Here is a 19318-nt window from a genome sequence, read left to right as displayed (position 1 = left end):
TCAAAGTAGTCACCAGCGTTGTGTAGAACCCGTTGCCAGCGATGTGGAAGGCGTAGTATACCGTTAGCAGAGCCTGTTCTGTTGATGGTGCGAATGGAGCGGTCTACTGCCTGTTGAATCTCTGGAACAGTTCTGAAGCGAATGCCACGAAGTGGTTCCTTCATCTTCGGAATCAAATCAAAGTCACAAGGACTTAAGTCCGGGGAGTATGGTGGATGGTACAGTACTTCCCAGTCCCATCGACCGAACAGAGCAGCCACAGCTTGCGCTGTATGCGCCCCTGCATTGTCGTGCAAAATGATGGGGGAGGGGGGTTGTGCAGAAAGTGTCGCCGCTTCTTTCGCAAAGCTGGTCGCAGTTGATGCTCCAAAAATGAACAGTAATACTGGGCATTTACAGTCTGCCGTGGAGGAACGTAATGCGTTAGGATAACACCATCACAGTCGTACACGAGAATCACCATAACTTTCACCACACTGGGGCTCTGACGCACTTTCGACTCTCGCGGCGACCCATAATGACGCCATTCGTTGGATTGGCGTTTCAGTGTTGGCTCATAAGATCTGGCCCATGTCTCATCCAGTGTTACGATACGGCGTAAGAAAGCCTCACCTTCGCGCTCATAGCGCTCCAAGTGCGTCTGAGCAGCGTCATAACGCATCCATTTCTGAATTTCCGTCAACTCATGCGGAACCCATCGTGATGCAATTTTGCGCATGCCCAGGCGTTCCTTCAGGATGCGAAGCACAGTCGTATGCGCTAATCCGGTTTCGTGGGCGAGCTCACGAATCGTCATGCTTCGATCACTGTCCACTAACGCGGCAACAGCTTGCACTTCTTCTTCAGAGATGCTAGGATGACCTGCCCGATGCATGTCTGCCACAGTTTGCCGACCTTCGTTGAAGGCTTTTACCCACCGTGCCACTGTTCTGTACGGCAATTCCGATTCCCCGCACTCCTCTTGAAGCCCTTGATGACACTGTACGACCTCTGGCACATTCAATCTTGATCCAACTCCGTTGTTCCTGTTTGGAAAACATAGTGACCTTCACGTTAGACCGCTCGCTCACAAGTGCCTGTGTTTCCCTCGTTTGTGCGCCTGCCTGTGACGTGAGACGGGCGAGTTCATTTGCTCGGAGGTAAGGTAGGTATGTCAACAATGTGTGCTATCAGCGCCACTACTACATTCCATTGCATAGTGTCTCCACAGCAGTGTTGCCACTATTTAAGTTCCAACCCTTGTATATGTACGACATGTTATAGGAGCATGATAAACCTAGTAAGGTGTTCACAATAGTGCATGATGTATTTACTTTTTCACATGTTTATTATTTTCTGTGACATCAGCTTCCATGCAGGTAGTGTGATCATTTTCTAAATTAAGCATAGGTGATTTTTCCCATTAAGCATGGCGATTTTTCCCATTTATTTTCATTTCTGAATTCATCATCCATCCATCTCATCAGAGAACTTTGACAATCTTTTGAAGACTGTAATAATGTTTGTATTGTTGTACATCTTATTATCAGTATGCTATTTTTCATTGTTGATACCCTGATATAAAATGATTTCACTCTGTATTTGGGGGTTTTCAAATATATAAATCTGGAGGTAGAAAAGTAATGTGAAATAAACAAAATTACAAGTTATGAACTTGTAGTGCTTGCACTGTTGATCATAAACAATACATTCACTATGGTTATTGTTTTAAGAAATCTGTTTGACAAACCAGATAGTTGAACAACTATGAAGTTTCTCGTTCTTTTATATTTTTAGGAAGCTGAGAAATATGTGAAACGCCAAAATTCTGAAATTCAATTTCTGGAATTTATTGAGAGAGAATTTTTATTTGAAGATGAATCCAAGAATGAAATAGAACCCAAAGAGGTAAGTGCGGCTTTACACAAGCTTGATTACATCTAGTTCCTAAATCCATGCTGCACAATTCAGTATATAATTAATTGCTTACACAAGATAGATGTGAAGGGCTCCAATACCTAACAGCAAGAAGTGAAAGATGTAAATTAGGGCTGAGCAGATACCACAATTTGCCGATACCGATACCTTAACAGATTCCAACCGATACCGATACCTGTATAATTCCAGTAAAATAACAAAGGCTAGTTACTGAGTCACAAAACTTGTCACATCACATTCTATTATCAAATACAACCAAATTATTCTCATATAGCATTATATCACTTAAAATGTCCTGTGACACTTTATGTTAACTTCTTTCTACCCCCAGAGGATGCAAAAAAAGAAGAATAAGTTTTTGTAATAAAAAAAAGTAAAGTGCTCCCCTGTGCTTAGCACCATGCCATTAAGGCGTATAGGGGGTAACGCCCCACACTTTCTTGATCCGGTCGTGAAGGGGGGTGATGTGATCAGCATCACGCCCCTGACCGCCTTTACCCCCCAGGGTTTCCCATGTCATTAGATGCTGGGTGGGTGCCAACGTTAGAAAAGTTCCCGGATTTGAACCGGCCTATGATCAAACTCAGGACCTTTAGCATGGTAGTCAGATGCATTACCGACTGAGCCACCCCGGCCACAGTTTTTGAAATGTTGCAAGCATTGTTAAAGTGTTGCAGATACACCGAAAAATCAGTGGATTATTATAAGTGTCCCTGCCAAAGAAAATTATAGTGTGTAAAATAAAATGTATGTAGTGCATCTAGCGTACAACTTGCACGAGGAATACAAAATAAATACAAATGTAAACAACATTCTTATCGTTTAGATTAAACTGGAGAGGGAGGAAAAAGGCGTAAAAATATACACAAATACAGATATATATATTTAAAGCTCATTTGGCAGCTCTGTATATGACATGCTGTCCATTATCCTCTGCCATTTGCAATGAAAACAAGTCACTGCAGTGTCGGCATAGGGCAGCAGTCACACGGAAGGGTAAGAGCACAAGAAGAAAATCCACAACCCTCCCTCCCACAGTAACATTCATCCCTTTCTCAGGAACTCCAGAATGAGCCTAGCATTATAATAATGCTGGTTTTGAAAAACGTCACGTTCTTAATCCACAAGTTTGCGAGCAAGAATTGGCAATGAATGGTTTCTTTTATTTCCACATAGCGTTGACCACCAGGCAGTTATATGCCTTCGATGTCGCTTTTGGGCACAGTGCTTTCACTTCAGCCCTGCCTTTGATCTTGTCATCTGCTTCCCAGGAGGGTGCATCATTTTGGAAAATGTACATGGAATTCTTGTGCGGGACCCCAACCTGTCACAAGGAGGGTGAACAAACTTTTGAAAAGGACAAATCTTGACAAATGAGTTGTTTCTCTTGGCCGCTCTAGCCACTCAAAATCTTTGGTATCATCGCCAGCCTTTGTGGCAGAGTGGTTAGTACATCGCGCTATGTGTCAGGGGTCCTGAGTTTGAATCCTGGCCTGGGCATGGATGATTGTGAGTGTACATTCATCAAATCATCACTCATTTCCATCTTTGCAAATTAGCCAAAAGTGGCACGAAAAGCGAAGTAAAATAAAGCAAATCAATCAATCAACCTTTGGTATTGGATGGTATCGGCGAAAGAAATTGAACCAATACTTACTGATACCGATACCCATACATCGGTATAAATTTTAGAATGTGCCATGTTACTATATTTATTCTGGGGCTGAGCCAGTACCACTATGAATGAATACTGATATGACTGCCCATTGATACTTGAAAATTATAACAATGAAAGTAGTTCAGAATATTTATAAATAGCTTATAATAACTTTTTTTAAATAAACTCAGAAATGACAAAAATGTCACTTACCATGTTTTACACCCAAGCCCTTCAGTTTTAAAAATATTTCCATTGAAACTATATCATAGCAATCTGCCATTTTTGCATTAAAATATTCATAATTTCACACAAAATCCATTTCTCCTGAAAATGTCATTGCAAAAATAATAATCGTTATGTATAATTTCCAGAACATTTGGACTCTGCAAAAATGTCAAGTGTAATTTTTGCAAACTACACAAGACACTCAGACTCCAGAAGAGTATCGATTTGTATTGACGATTAAATTTCAGCTGATTCTTTCCAATACTGATACATCAATAATTGTTCAACTCCAATTTATTCATTTACAAGGCAGTCAGAATATTAAAATTGATCTAATGGAATCCATGTATCCCAGTCATGCAAAGCTAATTGTAGATAAAGTTCTCTTCTAAGGGTGGGGGGGTGGAGGAAATTGTGTATGATAATGGTGGAAAGTAAAGAAATGGAGGTATTGAGTGTGGTTATGGTAGAGGGTGGTATTCAAGTGGTGTCCCTCAATGAGACATCCTCATCCAGGATAGCCTCCTCTCATGCCAACCTAATCATATGTCTACTTGAACACGAGTTCCTCACAAACCACTCCCCAAAACTAGTGGTTCGGATACCACTTTAAACTCTAGGCCCAGGCCCGATTAGCCTATTTGTGCATAAAGTGGCTCTGTAGTCATTTTTCTCCTCTGCTCTCCTCCTATATCAACATTTTACATATTTTTATTGTTACTTCTGGTATTCAGTGCCCCATTTCTGCCACTTTTGGCTAATCGCAACAATGAGGATGAGTAACCATAATTTTTAGAATGTGCCATGTTACTATATTATAGGGATGGGACAGATTAATCGGTACTCCATCAGTATTGGCCAATATAGGTATATATCGGTAAAATTACCAATTGCTTTACCGGATTTTTATGGATAGTCTCCATGCCCTACTTAAATGTCTAAATATGCAACTTCTTTTGCATTGCAGTTACCTTGAAACACACATTTAATAGGGAGGTCAATGATGCATGCTCTTTCTTCAAGGACCATTTGGAATTTTATATCGAATTCGTAGAATATCAGTTATTTGTATCATTACTTTATCGGTATCAGCCAAAATTTCATATCTGTGTATCAGTACTATATTAATTGAAGGGACACTCACAGAATGTCCATCCCAGGCTGGAACTCAAACCTGGGGCCCCTGCCATCATAGCATGTTGTTCTAAACATTCTACCATGAAGGTCAGCTCTGTATCAACTAAACCAGTTCAGCACCACCAAGTTTACCTGGTCCTGCTTTACCAATGATGTTCCCTTTCTACACATACGCACACACAAATGCTGGTGGAGTTTGGGTTTATTCTTAAGTCCACTTTTTGCAGAGAAAGACTTATCGGGGCTGGGCCTACAGTTTAAAGTGGAATCCGAACCACTACATGCTTGCACTAGGTATTGAACCTGGGACTATTTTATTAGTTAACAAAGTCATCAGCTAAGCATAGACATACATGTACAGGCATGGACACTGCCGGCTTGTAATGAATACATTGACTTTCAATGGAATCGTTACAAGCTGGTAGTGTCTGTGACTGTACACAATAAAAATAATTTAACTTTAATTGCTTCATCTAGATGACGTGTGGTCACCTCATAGTTTCATCAGCGTTGTTAACCAAGTACCTGTGGTTGATCTATATTTCGACTCTCTAAAAGTTGTCCTTTTTTGCAGAGCGTCTATGCATAGATGGTATTTCAAAATTAACGGTTGTTGTATTGCGGCAAGCCATTTTTATAGACACCACTTTTTCATGCCTTTATTAGTCTGTGTTGGCAAACAATCCATTGTTGATGCTGTGTTGGTTCTTGAAAAATATTTTTTTTGTAATGAGTGTTTTCCTCTGTTTTACAATTAAACATATATATTGCTTTCCTTAGCTCATTATGTTGCAAGTCTTTTTGTAGTCCTTATTTACTATTATTTATGATGAAACAAATTTCCGATTTCATCTATATATAGATGATTTCTTTTCGGAAGCACTTCCATTCAAGGTCACCCCAGGGAAGGGGTTAATGTATAATTTATAATTGAACACTAATTTAGCTTAAGATATTAACCACCTTGGGTCTTGTATTTCAATGCAGTATAATATGACAGTTCCATTTGAAGCAAGTGGATTGTACATAATATAAGTTGCCTTGCTATTCACGAGTTTAGTTTATATGTGTGCTTTATCATTGCTATTTTAAGAAATGTAATATTTTATGCAATACCATGTAGTGAAATAGACATTATAGCCAAGTAAGATGCCAAACTAGTTTCCCCCATACATTGTTATAAAAGAATGTACTTGCACGAATAATAATTGCATGCTTGAAAATTAAAAATTGTGATGTGTCACAAATTTTCATGCATGCTGTGCCTTGCTCTTTATGCATGTGAAAAGCAATAGTCAGGAAGAAATTATTTTTTTAAAAAAATTTAACATGCTTGTAATTCATGCTCAAAATTCTTGTGCTCAGCAAACAATGAGTTGCAACAGATTTACTTTCATTAGCTCCAAATTGGCCAATTTTCTTACGTTACATTTCATTGCAGGAAGAATCTTCCTGACTATTGAGATTCACCATAGTCAGGAGAATGTAATTTCTTCATCTGTGGAGAAGCTCCCTAGTACTTCAGCTGTTCAATGCTTAGAAGATGTTTGTGAATGCTGTCTGTGTTTTATTGTGATGTGCACTAGTGTATATACACTTCAGTTTGCTGTTAGTTATTATGTATAAAAATGTAATGCTTCTTTCATATGTAGGACCACTAGTTTTCAACATAGAACAATCAGGCAAAACGTCTCATTTTTTCCGACAGTGAGTATATTTTGTACTGTTGTGGGTCACTTGTGTGAGATTTGCATTTTTGATTCATAGTAACATGTATAGGTACGCAAATTAGGGATAACCAAATCTGTATTTTTATAAAATCCAGAATCTGGATTGTAAAACTGGATAGTGATACAGATGTGCCGATAAGTGTCAAAGATGCTGGGAAAGGTGAGAAAGCAAAAACAATGAATCCTCCCTTTCACCGTGCTGCAGTTTTTGCTGGCTGGCCTAGAAGAACCTGTGCTAAAATTTCATGTGAATTTTGAATACATATGCAACATACTAACACCAGAAAGACCTTCATTGTACAACTCTTGCTAGTTTTTGTTTAAAATACACACAAAATTAAAATCAATTTAATTTGAAAGTATGACATTTTCTTCAGGTCTAATTTATTACTGAAGCTCTTAATGTGCTTTATTTTAACACTCGTCTCCTCATTTCACGATCATGTAGTCATACTAGGTTTTCAGTTTATCACAGTATACGTCTAAATTCAATCCCAGAACGAGCTAGATCTCTCTATTTACCATTGCATGTGATGCTGTACTTGCAATTTAAGCACATTATTTTTACCACTATTCATTTTCACCGTGATCCATCACTGTGTTAGAACAATTCAAGTCCAGAGAGTTGGGTCAAATATTGACTCCATGAAGTCTCAATGATATCTTATGGACTCTTGCAAATACTCGGAGCATGACACACCAGTGAGATGAGACACCTCGTCATCAAGTTACGGTGTCAGTTTTCAGATGTCAGGAAAATTTTATTGCTCCAATGACTCATTCCGTATGTTGTATGAGGATGTATGTCTTTGAAGACAAAGTTTTTAACTTTGGTCATTGTTATGCTGCAGAGAAGAGGTGAGGAGAGATTGTTAAAATTTAATTATCTCAATGGAAAGACTTTTGGCTTTTGAAGCAGATTCCGAGCACCAAATGATTTTCTTCATGGGACACCACAGCTTCTGTACATGCACATCTGGATTGCCTCCGAAAGCTAGATTCTCTGGTTTTACTATCCGGATTAAAAAAAAATACAGATTTGGCTATTCCCAATTAGCATACCTATCTATGCTGACCCAACCAGAGACTGAAACCTGCGAAGAATGATTCCATTGCATAAAGTCTGAGAAGACTATGTATAATAGCATACACATAAGAGATGTCCTTTTCAGTTATCTGTTTTGTCAAACTCTAGGACCATTTATGTAGTAATTCCTTTAGGATAGATCGTGGATTGGAGCATGAAAAGAGTGATTTGCAGATATATTATGGCATATTCGCTTATGTTCCTTGAAGGAGTGAATGAAAGCTTTGAAACAAAATAGAGTCTTTGAAATGAAAAGACAATGGAAACTTGTAATCATTGATTTTTATTGTAATTTTCTTTTAATAGACAGAGACGTCTGAAAAAGATTCCAAAATTTTAAATCACAATTGGACAATTGTAGAACAAAGAAAACTAGTGGCCCCCTACATATGTAATGCAAACAGGCATTCTCAATGTGTAAGTGCACAGTAACAAACTTATTGTAGTGAGAAAAGATTAATTGTAGATTACATTGAAGTTCCTAATTTGTTCATACATATGATGTACAGAAAGAAATGGTCTGGGTTTTGAAAATTGTTAATTTTTTATCTTAACTGTTACATACTGGAACCTCGATTTCATGTTTTTCAGGGATCCAAGGTGAAAAGAAAATGTAAAATCCACAAAAAAATTATAACATTTTGCTCTATGGGGATTATCAAGATTGGATGCATAATGTGGGAAAATGTAAAATCAGGGTTCCACTGTATAAAGTAACAAAAGCATACATGAAAGAGGAACTGCAGATATTAGAGTGCTCAAAATTATCTCTGTCTGTTACATGAGATATATCCAGCCAGCAGTCACCATTACCAACAGCTGATGCCACACATCATATGTATAATACATATATGTACAGCCTGTTCATAGCAACCATAGCATAAAACTCTACAATAATCTTTTGCATACAGAATATAGCAAAAAGAACTCCAGTCTCAGTGCCATAAATGTAACACTGTAAAATTGAAAAATATTTTTTATTAAATTGACTAAATCCCCTCCCCCAGTTAGGAATATGTGTGTAAAAAATCACCCACCTGTTCCATTGCCACCAGGTTGAACCATACAACCATTCCCTCAGGTATCTCCACATCACCTAAAAGAGAATAATAATAATAATTATAATAATAATAAAGAAAGAAAGGCCGAGATCAAGAATGTGTGGGGCCCTAAATGTGCCTTCATGGCAGGTTGCTATGTACATGGGGAACTTTACCTTTAGCTTATTAACAAATGTTTCTGTGCAGAGCAGGAACACCGGGGAATGACCTTAAAAATTGGCTCCTCACTCTTCTGCATGAGTGTTTTCACATAAGAATTGTACATAAAAATCATTTTGTTCTAAAGTGTAGTTATGTTGTGGCATTATGACAACACTAATAACATGTACACTTTAACACTTGGCACTTTATCACCACATCAAACTTCACCGAAACAAATATAAATCCTTCTTCAACATGACACTTCCACCCATCTCAAAGCAAATATGGACTTGCACGTCATGCAGACACAGAGATAGTGTGTTCTGACAGCACAGATCTGTTCTTGATAACATGTTGTGGTTGTGGGTCAACAATGACAAATTAAACTGGGATCTCCCGCCCCCTCCCTAAATGTGCCTTCGTGGCACAGTGTTATATGCATTTGGAACTTTACCTTTACAGTGAACTTAGATATGTTTCATATGTGTGCTTACTGGGGAGAAACTTGATGAAACATCAGCTTGGAAAGATACGAAATGCACTCTAGTTGAGGGGGTATATCCAATTCTACTATCAAGCAGCATGCTGCCAGCACAAAAACCTTTGAAATACACTGTACACAATGCAAATATATTCATGTGTGTATGTGTGCGATGTATGGGATAACACGTGTTCTAAAATTGCATTAATACTGTGAAATTAGATCAAAGGGTGCTGGATAATTCCTTAATTACAGTGTGCACATGTTTCTCCATCTTCTAAGGCATTACAGCACTATATACTATAGCTTGATTGTATGTGTGTGTAGCAAGCATCCAAGTGTGGTATTGAAGCACATAGTAGAAGAATAAATCACAAATTATTGTGCATGTAATTGCATGAAACTAGTTTAATAGTGTAATGTGAAAATTGGTTTAATGTGTTAATGACACTGTTGGGTAATTTAGTGCAGTGAATCACTGTTATAGAGTCATATGTTTATTGTGTGTTGCATTTTGTGCATTGACACATTTTGCATATTTTATGTTTATTGCTCTTATAATTTGTAATCTGAAATATATGCATATTTTAATTGCTAAAAAATAATAATTATGTATATCATACAGTGTGCCATAATAAGCTAGCTTAAAATGTATATGATAAACTAGTGTGTGGATTGTACTTGAAACACACACAGTCCAAAGGTGCTAACATTGTTTGTGATAATTTTTGATAGCTTTGCTTTTGAACCTCAAGTGCCTCATAATTGTTATTCAAACTTTATTATATCTTCAGTGATATATCTATTTGCATTTCTATAAGGAACACAGTCTAGTGCATATAATTATTATTCTTCCTGTTAAAAGCATTTGTATATTTAAAATATGAATAGCTGTTATGTACATTATTTGGAGAAAATATATTATTTTCCAGTATTTCTTGAATTGTAAAATTTTCCAGCTATCCAATTTTCAGCATATTACCATGATTTCTAGTAAGGATAACGGATTGCAAATTTATTTGTTTCTCATATTTTATTGCTTGTGAAAGATTTGTAATTATTATGATAGAATGACACAATTGTTGGCATACTAGCAAGAGTAGTAGTAAATTGGTTATGGTAGTTGGTGAGTGTTGAAAAATTAGGTCTGAAGATGTAAGTATGATGTGGAGGAGTGGTAAGGAATGTGTGTGTGTGCAATGTGCATACATATAGTCCAGTGAATAACCTGTATGTATATAAACATAACCATGTTCCTTTAGGTAAAATGTGCACAATTTCAAGTGCACGAGTTGAATGCTAGGAATCAGTTAATCACTTGAAAAGAATAGAATAATTTAATTCGGAGGAGATGATGATCTTGTGGGACATAGAAACTTATATTTGTTAGGTGAAAATGCATATAACTTTTCAATATACAGGATGATTCAGTAAAAGCATGCAAAAAGGAAATAGGTAATACACCACTGAAGGGTTGTAGATGGGAACCTATGATCGGAGAAGCCAGCGTACTGAGATATAGGCTGAAACATGTTGAGTGCTAGTGTGTGTACCATCGTTTGTAGAAATGACAAATAAGTGACACGTATTGACACCGCTGATGCACAATGAGTAGCGACATTATTAGAAACTAATTTATGCATGAGTCATGCTTGTACATTTGGAAACTAGTGTCATTGCATTGACAAATGTTTTTAAAAAATGACGGCTGCCAACCTCAGTGTAAGCATGACCGTAGCATATGAGATTCTTTCACACCCTTTTAAATATCCCTGGAGTGTTGTGAATCACATCACAGGTGGCGACAATCCTGGCAACCTAATTCCACATCCACTGGGGTCTCATATACAAACGAACGATTTGAGATATCCCCAGATGAAAAATAAAGCGGATTCAGGTCAGGTGACCTTGCAGACCAGGTAATATGAACTCCTGTCTAATCCAGTGAGCAGGAAAGGTAACATCCAGATAACTTCAAACATCCACACTGCAGTTAGGTAGTGCTCCATATCTCAGTACACTGACTTCTCTGACCCAAGGTTCCCTGTCTTCCAAGTGTTCAGTAGTGCATCACCTATTTCCAGTTTCCTTTTTGCATGCTTTTACTGAATCGCCCTTTGTGTAAAACACTGAATTAAAGCTGGCTCAGTGGCTTTTGATTTAGCAGCCAAGCGCAGGTTCGATTCTCGGCCAAGGCATGAGTGTTCTTGTGTGCATTTCCCTTCATCTATTCATCACCCATCCTTATCATTACAATTAGCCAAAAGTAGCAGAAAAGTGATGTAAAATAACTACAATACAAATACAAAACACTGAATTTAAAACAGACTAACCATTCTGGTGCTGGGAACAACTTCTTGCCAATGCTTCAAAAGCTGTTTTTTTTTTTTTTCTTTTTGGATTTGGTAGTATGTTGCTATCCAGAGCTTGAAATGGAAATTTGTGCGAAAATGTATGCTTTACCTTCCTTGACATGGTGTTGTCTTGCTTTTTCCTCAGACTACTGTGATAAGATTAACCACTAGCCCGACCCTGTGGCCGAGTGGTTAGCACATCGCGCTGCGACGCCAAGGGTCCCGGGTTCGAATCCCGGTCGGGCTTGGTTGTTTGTGAATGTCCATTCATCAATTTCATCCTTTCATCACTCATCCCCATCTTCGCAAATTAGCCAAGAGGCACAAAACGCGAAGTAAAATAAACTAAATCAATAAATCAATAAATAAGATTAACCACTAGTAAAATGACCTGCTATATTACAATTAATAATAGTAATAATTCTAAAATATTTACATTAACATCAAATAATATAAAATACATTAGAAACTAGTCTTCTGGAAGTTTCTTCCCTTTTTAAAATTTAAATGGAAATTGTGAATGGCAGTCAGTTCACCCAACCGGGATTTTTTAAAATTCAGTGTAACGTACATAACTTCAATACTTTGTCTTAATGATGCTTATTAAAGGAATCAATTTGTGCAAGTTTTCCATATGGTTATTTTGCGTATGATCAAGAGTTGGATTTATTCTTCAGAATTTGTGTAAAGATCTTGTGGAGGATCTGTCAGATCAATGGAATCCACAAGACATGAAAAAGAATAATAATGATAATTAATAAATAAAAAGTAAGGAGAGAACCAGGAGGCACAAATAATTGAAGGCAACATAGATAACATGCTATGATAAGTGAGAATGCATATCCACATAGAGGATAAGCTTATGTAAATGCTATAATATATACTATTAAAAAAATATTAACAATTTAGTTCACATTGAAATGTGTAATGTGCAAAAAAAAAAAAAAAAAAAAAATGAACCGGAACAGAAAGTGCCATTTCTAATGGAGACTGAATGGGAAAGTTCCAGATATTCACAAACCAGACTGCCATTCTGGTCCACTCCGATCCATTTCCAGGCCTGTTGCTGTCACCTCATGTTGATTCTAATAGGATAAATAGAAATATACTTACAGATTTCAAAGTTGTACTTAAGGTAAAAACTCCTCCTCTCTCCAGTATTCTTACCCATACTAAAATATCCCATTCTTGGGATGATGTTAAATAGTATAAGGATTCTCAATGTGATATTAGATTCTGATTGTACAACTTAAGTTGAACAATATTAAGTCTAATATGCACAATATGATGTTTGTCTTGCAGAAAACAGTTTCGTCAGATAATCAGAAATCGGAACCTAGAGAGGAAAGTTCACTTCAATCTGCCATGCAGCATGCGAATCTCATTCCTCCACCAGTCATAAAGTTTGAGTGGCCCAAGTATGGTGTTGCAGACCTGAAGGATTCTAGTGAATTGCCAGTATTAGACGAAGTACCTGATAAACTAAGTATTCCAATACAAAGCGACAAAAGTAGAATTCATCCCAGCGATAGCAGCAGGGAGCATGAAACTGTAAAAGAAGAAAATATGAAAAAGCTAAATAAAAAGAGAGCAGTGGAACAGCTGCAGAGGACTTCAACGAGGAACATAAAAGTTACCATGGGGGAGAAGGAACTCAATGGAAAGGAGCGATTTCTTGCTGAAGGTTTTGCAGAACAAGAGGAGTGTGATGAATTGGTTCAGTTAGCTCAGGTAAGAGATGAATTGTAATGACATTTCAAACCATACTGATGCATTTTTTAAAAAAGATAAATGCAGGAACAAGTTGTTTCATCACCTTACTATTTGGCACACACAGAAGATATACTACATAGCTATTTCAGTGAAAAATGCATGCTCGGCCAGGACTCGAACCTAGGTCTGTGACATACCGTGTTATTACCAACTGACGTACCGAACCAGCTCTGGTGAGTCAGTCAGGTGCATCCAGGACTGACTCGGTAGTGACGGTGTGCCAAAGACCTGGTTTGAGTCCTGGGTGAGCCTGAATTTTTTGCTGATATTTCTATGAAGTTGTTTCATTGTTTGAAAAATAGAATTTGAATGAATTTTAGGGCTGAGTAGATATTCATACCAATTCAGCTACTAATGAATTTGTAACAATCAAAGGCTGTTCAGAAACTGCATAAATATTAATATATATATAATATCCCCAGTGTAACTATACCATGCCTTGTAATCAATGTGTCCTGCAGACATTACACTGTTTCGGATCCCCATTAGTCTATGTGACCACACAGTGTGCTTTAAAACAAACTTTACCTGAGTTTTTGCTTTAAAATATTGAATAAATACATAAGAGATAATTGAATATTAAAATAGCTATCATTTAAGTATGAAATCAATTTTTTTCACACAGTTTTCTTGCAAAATTAATAAAATTATGCACTTGTACAATTTACAGTATAATTAAACTCCTGCAAAAGATCGGCTGGCATTGGTGATTAAATTCGAACCAGCACTTTCTGGTGCCAAACATTATTGATGTAAGCCCAGCCCTAATGTATTTATAAGTGAACACTTGTGAACATACAGGAAGAAGATAATACACATGAATTTTTTAGAAATAAGTGCCGCATCGTCTGATCTGTACAGAACAGTTTGTATTTGTACACTGCTACTTTCTTTCATATGACACATGTTTCTATAATACAATTATAATAATTGTATTTTCCATATGTTTTTGTGCAGAAATTAGACTGGAGACACTCTTTATGTGCTTTAACTTGTTTTAATTTTTCATAAAAAAGAAATCCCTTTGTTTATTACATCTATTCTCTTTCTGTAACATAACTCAAGAACATTCCAAAACAAGTCAAGAAACTTTGTTGTTCCTTAAACTGATGAGTTTATGAAAATAGTAATGCAGAGAAAGGTATTAAAATCAGAATTTGAAGTTACTACTTGAGTGAATTAAAGGTAAAGAAAGTAAGAAAAAATATAAACAAAATGAATGGTGCATTATTTAATACTAAAGTTCATGTGACTTAGTATAGTTTTGAGGAACCTTGTGTAGAACATTTTGGTATGTGTATATGATTGAAGTAAAAAGGTGTATATTTTTTCTGATATTTTATTAATGCAGGTGCTATTATGGAAACTCCATTATTCAATCATTCCTATGTAAATACATTTTAGCTCAAATAAATATCAGTAATTTAAAAGCTTCTTTTCTTTTCTATACAAACATATAAAAATCCTTCTCTTCACCATTCATATCAGTTGTCAAGTGCCATATTAAACACATCTTCATTTTTCTACCATTTCCAAGTATTTACTTATTTTTCTTCACCCCTGCTTAGCTGTGACAAAGCAAATACATTTACTTAGAAACAAATACATAGAATGATGATGCATTGTAATATTACTTGCGGGCTGCTCTTTGGTTAATTCATTGTATTTTTGACACTCAACATGCCCAGCATAGTATGTAGGAAGAGCATTTTGCAATACTGGTGATGCTACCATTACAGATAGAACTGATTATAATCATCCATTATTCAGTGGATGATGGTTATCAGTAATTTAATTAAAATTAAATTTTAAAAAGGATCTTCACAATTAACCAAAAGTGGCAGAAAAGTGAAGTACGTGGGTTGGAGATTTAATAGTGGCAACTATTTATTTACAAATGATACAAAAAAGATACCTCTGTGAAACTTTTACAGCCCTTCAATGTAGTCACCAGCATTGTGTACAACTGTTGCGATTAGCCAAAAGTGGCAGAAAAGCAAAGTAAAACAAACAAAATCAAGCAATTATCGATCCCTGGCTAAATCCTGGGCCAGGCATAGATGCATCATTATGTTCATCCCATCATTTCATAAGTTCATCATCTCAATTAACCCAAGAGTTTGACATACAGTTACAAATAACCACAATATAAATAATAATAATTATGGCTGAGCCGATACCAATGCCAATACTCTTACCAATTCCCACCGATATTGATACTTGAAAATTCCAATAATTAAAATTTGTTCAAAATATTGACCAATATTGGTGTGTAAATATTCTCCAATTATATGTATCAATTTACCAAGAAATTTGCTTTAGAATATTTAAGAATTGTATCAGAATATTAAAATAGATATTATGTAATCACAAAATATATTTTTCATGCAAAATTGGTACAAAATGAAAAGAAAGTTTAAATTTTGCTTAATTTTGAAGATAATTAGACCGCAAAAGTGTTGTGCGGAATTTTTGCAGACCCCATGAAAGACCAATATGCCACAAAAGTATTGGCGGGTATTCGTAGATGAATTCCAACTGATACTTTCTGATACCAATACCACTGGTATCAGCCAATACCGACACATGAGCATTGGTATCGGCTCAGCCCTAATAATAATAATAATGCCTTCTTATGAAAATACTTCTGAAATGTTTTGATTGTTACCTGAGAAGAGTCATACTATCAGGATATTGTGTTTTGAAGTGCTTTCGACTTTTGAAACTTTGTAATGTTTCCTTCTGAGTTGTTGGTATTACACCAAAGAATATATTTAATTCACTTTTGTAGAACTGTTATAATAGACCATTTTAATGTAAAGATTGCAGCTGTTCAAGGTGATGGCTACAGTGGAAACAAATCACCTCATACAGACTTTGAGAAGTTTGAAGGCGTTACCCTTGGAAGAGCTGCTTTAGTAAGTTAAGTGTGTGGGTGTGCACATATATTTGGAAAAATTGCTTTGGAACGAAAACATATACTTACAACTAACATGAGTAGAAAATGTAGTACCTTCTAAAGCATGAACATGGGCACAAATACTAACAAAGCTAAAATATTATTGCAGAAAATGGCAGATTATTAACCTCACATGTGTATGTAAATATTTTATGTGCTGAGAATTCTTTCTTTGTGTCATAAAGTTCTTTCCAGATCTATTTTAACATTTTCATGTGGCATTTAAGATGCATGTGAGAAATTAATGATATAGAATAAATGTATGTTTAATCTGCATGCTGTGGTATGTGCTCTATATACGGCATGTGTTCATTTCAGATGGAATGTTCATCCCTTACTAGTGACTGGGTTGCATAAAAGATATGTGCTTAAGATGCACAAAAAAGACAAAATTGGAGATGCATTGGCAATGTTATTCGTTAATAACTAACTTGGAAGCAAGGTGAGAAAGAGCTATAATTAATAATACTTTCATGTAACCTATGTATGCATGCATGCACACGAGTTCCATTATTGCAATGGGAAATTGTTATGAAATTTCACTGCTTTTTAGTATCTGTAAGGTTTGAAGATTATTTATGTGGAACTTAATTTGAAGTAAACTGTGATGATAATAGTAACAACCATAATTAATAGTAATAATAATATTGTGTGTCCTGCAGTCAGAGCATGGTGCTGATCATATCACCTCCAAAGTGGCCAAGATCAAGAATGTAGGGCCCTACCCCTTCATCTCCTAAAATGTGCCTTCATGGCCCAGTGCTATATGCAAGAGGAACTTTACCTTTTACCCTCTGTAAAAGTAAGAATAAATTGTTGATAGCAAATGCTCTCCCTAGACATCTAAATTAAATATCACTTCCCGAGAGGCCAACCTTCATGGCAGAATGGTTAACGCAGCATGCTATGATGCTAAGGGGACCTAGACGTGGGTGTTCTTTGTGAGTGTCCCTTCATCAATTTCATCATATCATCATTCATACTTATCTTCATAATTAGAGCTGCAGAAAAGTAAAGTATAATATACCAAATCAATCAATCACTTACTTCCCGAGACCTTTAAAATTTAGTGATTGCATCTCCACCTTCCATGTCTTTAAATGCATTTCCCCCCTTGACAATTTGGATTAAGCAATCGTCACTCGAGAGAGCCACTGTGGGTTTGATTCCCAGAGCAGGTGATGTAAGGTCAGAATTTTCCCAGCCTTGTCTCTGTATAAAGTACTCTGGGGCTCACCCAGCCTCAAATCAATGGGTACCTGGGAGGTAAAGGTGGCTGGAGCATGTTGCTGATAACATCACCTCCATAATGGCTGAGAACGAGAATGTGTAGGGCCATATCCCCTAAAATGTGCCTTCATGGCATGGTGCTATATACACGGGGAACTTTAGCTTTACCTTAATCGCCATTAGAGGCAATGACTAAAATTAGTGATATGCAAAACTATTTGATGACAGCTAAGAAAGTAACATCTGTCCCAACAAATGAAGATCATTAATTCACCACTGATATCTCTATGAATAGACACAGTAAATGTCACATGATCTATCACTACTTCAGGAGATTGTGAAACCAATGCTTGACAAACAAGCCTTATCCCTTAGACACTGAGGCTGATTTTCCAGGTATTTCAGTAACACCGAGCATGTTTTCAGTGGGAAATTTGAAATTCTGCATGCTTCTAAATGAAATTTTATATTTCCGTAACTAAGAATGTTATACCTCGTTTTGTTCAGTATACTTTGGGCTATAATCCTAATGGGAAAAAAATCCATAATCACTTAGAAGACAAAGGGGAAAGTAACTATTTTTTTTTACACGAAATCTGAAATTCATCAGACCCCCACGCAGGCTACACCAGGATGTGAATCTCCAAAATGTACCCAGCCGTACCCTATGGCCGAGGTGGTTAGCACCCTTGCGACACCAAGGGTCCCAGGTTCGAATCCTGCTTGAGCTTGATTGTTTGTGAATGTCCATTCATCAATTTCATCACTCATCCCCATCTTCACAAATTAGCCAAGAGGCACAAAACGTGAAGTAATATAAACTAAATCAATCAATCCAAAAGGTACCCTGCATAATGCCTGGTATGTTTGCCACTGATGTGCAAAAATTTACGCACTTATTTGTAATACTTTTGGAGAAAAATAATATTTTTCAACATAGAGCAAAATAATTCGAAACTACAAAAAATAATTTGTTATCTTACCTTGAGCCCGCCTGGCTGCCAAAAAAATATCACAATTTTTCGGACATCGTCCCCCCCCCCCCCAATATTAACTATGAAATTAAACTTTACTAATTGTTAATTACATACCTCTAGGCTCATGCAGAACTCAAAACATGTATCTCCAATCATTATCCAAGTTACAGTATGTTAAAAAAGTAACGTACTATAAGAAAAAGCTAATTGTGACATAGGTGTCACAAGCCATCCTTAAGGGAAATATCTGCTGTGACACCCGTGTCACGGCCCATCCTTTAAGGGTTAATGGAACATAACATCCTGATGAATCATAATATCTCAGGAATAAGAAGAGGCAAGAATTACTTTCTTGTTTTTGATTGGATGGCATACTAAGTACTTACATTATCTTGTTTGGTCTCTCTGTCAATGGAAGCTAATAATATACATATTGCATTCTAACAGCTAGGGAGATGCATGTGTGTTACTAAATGCCATATTTTTATTTGTATCATATATGTACTTCCATCATCATGGATTCCATAAATGTTATGTATAAGGACATACAATGTATGTTTTAATTGCTTCATTAGAGAGAGATAAA

At 36.5% G+C, this 19318-nt stretch overlaps 1 protein-coding gene across 1 annotated transcript in view; it reads left to right on the top strand.

The window, feature by feature from the left end:
* The window catches only part of LOC145984284 (prolyl 3-hydroxylase 1-like), a 91675-nt gene that overhangs the window by 48824 nt on the left and 23533 nt on the right, over positions 1-19318 (top strand). Inside the window, exons 6-8 of the mRNA XM_083117923.1 lie at positions 1777-1887; positions 13096-13524; positions 16389-16484. Coding sequence (XP_082974049.1) covers positions 1777-1887; positions 13096-13524; positions 16389-16484 — 636 coding nt within the window. The remainder of the gene's footprint in view (positions 1-1776; positions 1888-13095; positions 13525-16388; positions 16485-19318) is intronic.

Source organism: Lepisma saccharinum, chromosome 2 (genome assembly GCF_977018435.1).
Source record: "Lepisma saccharinum chromosome 2, izLepSacc3.1, whole genome shotgun sequence".
Taxonomy (NCBI): Eukaryota; Metazoa; Arthropoda; class Insecta; order Zygentoma; family Lepismatidae; genus Lepisma; species Lepisma saccharinum.
The sequence above is the reverse complement of the archived record's forward strand: the minus strand, read 5'-3'. Positions and strand labels throughout refer to the sequence as shown.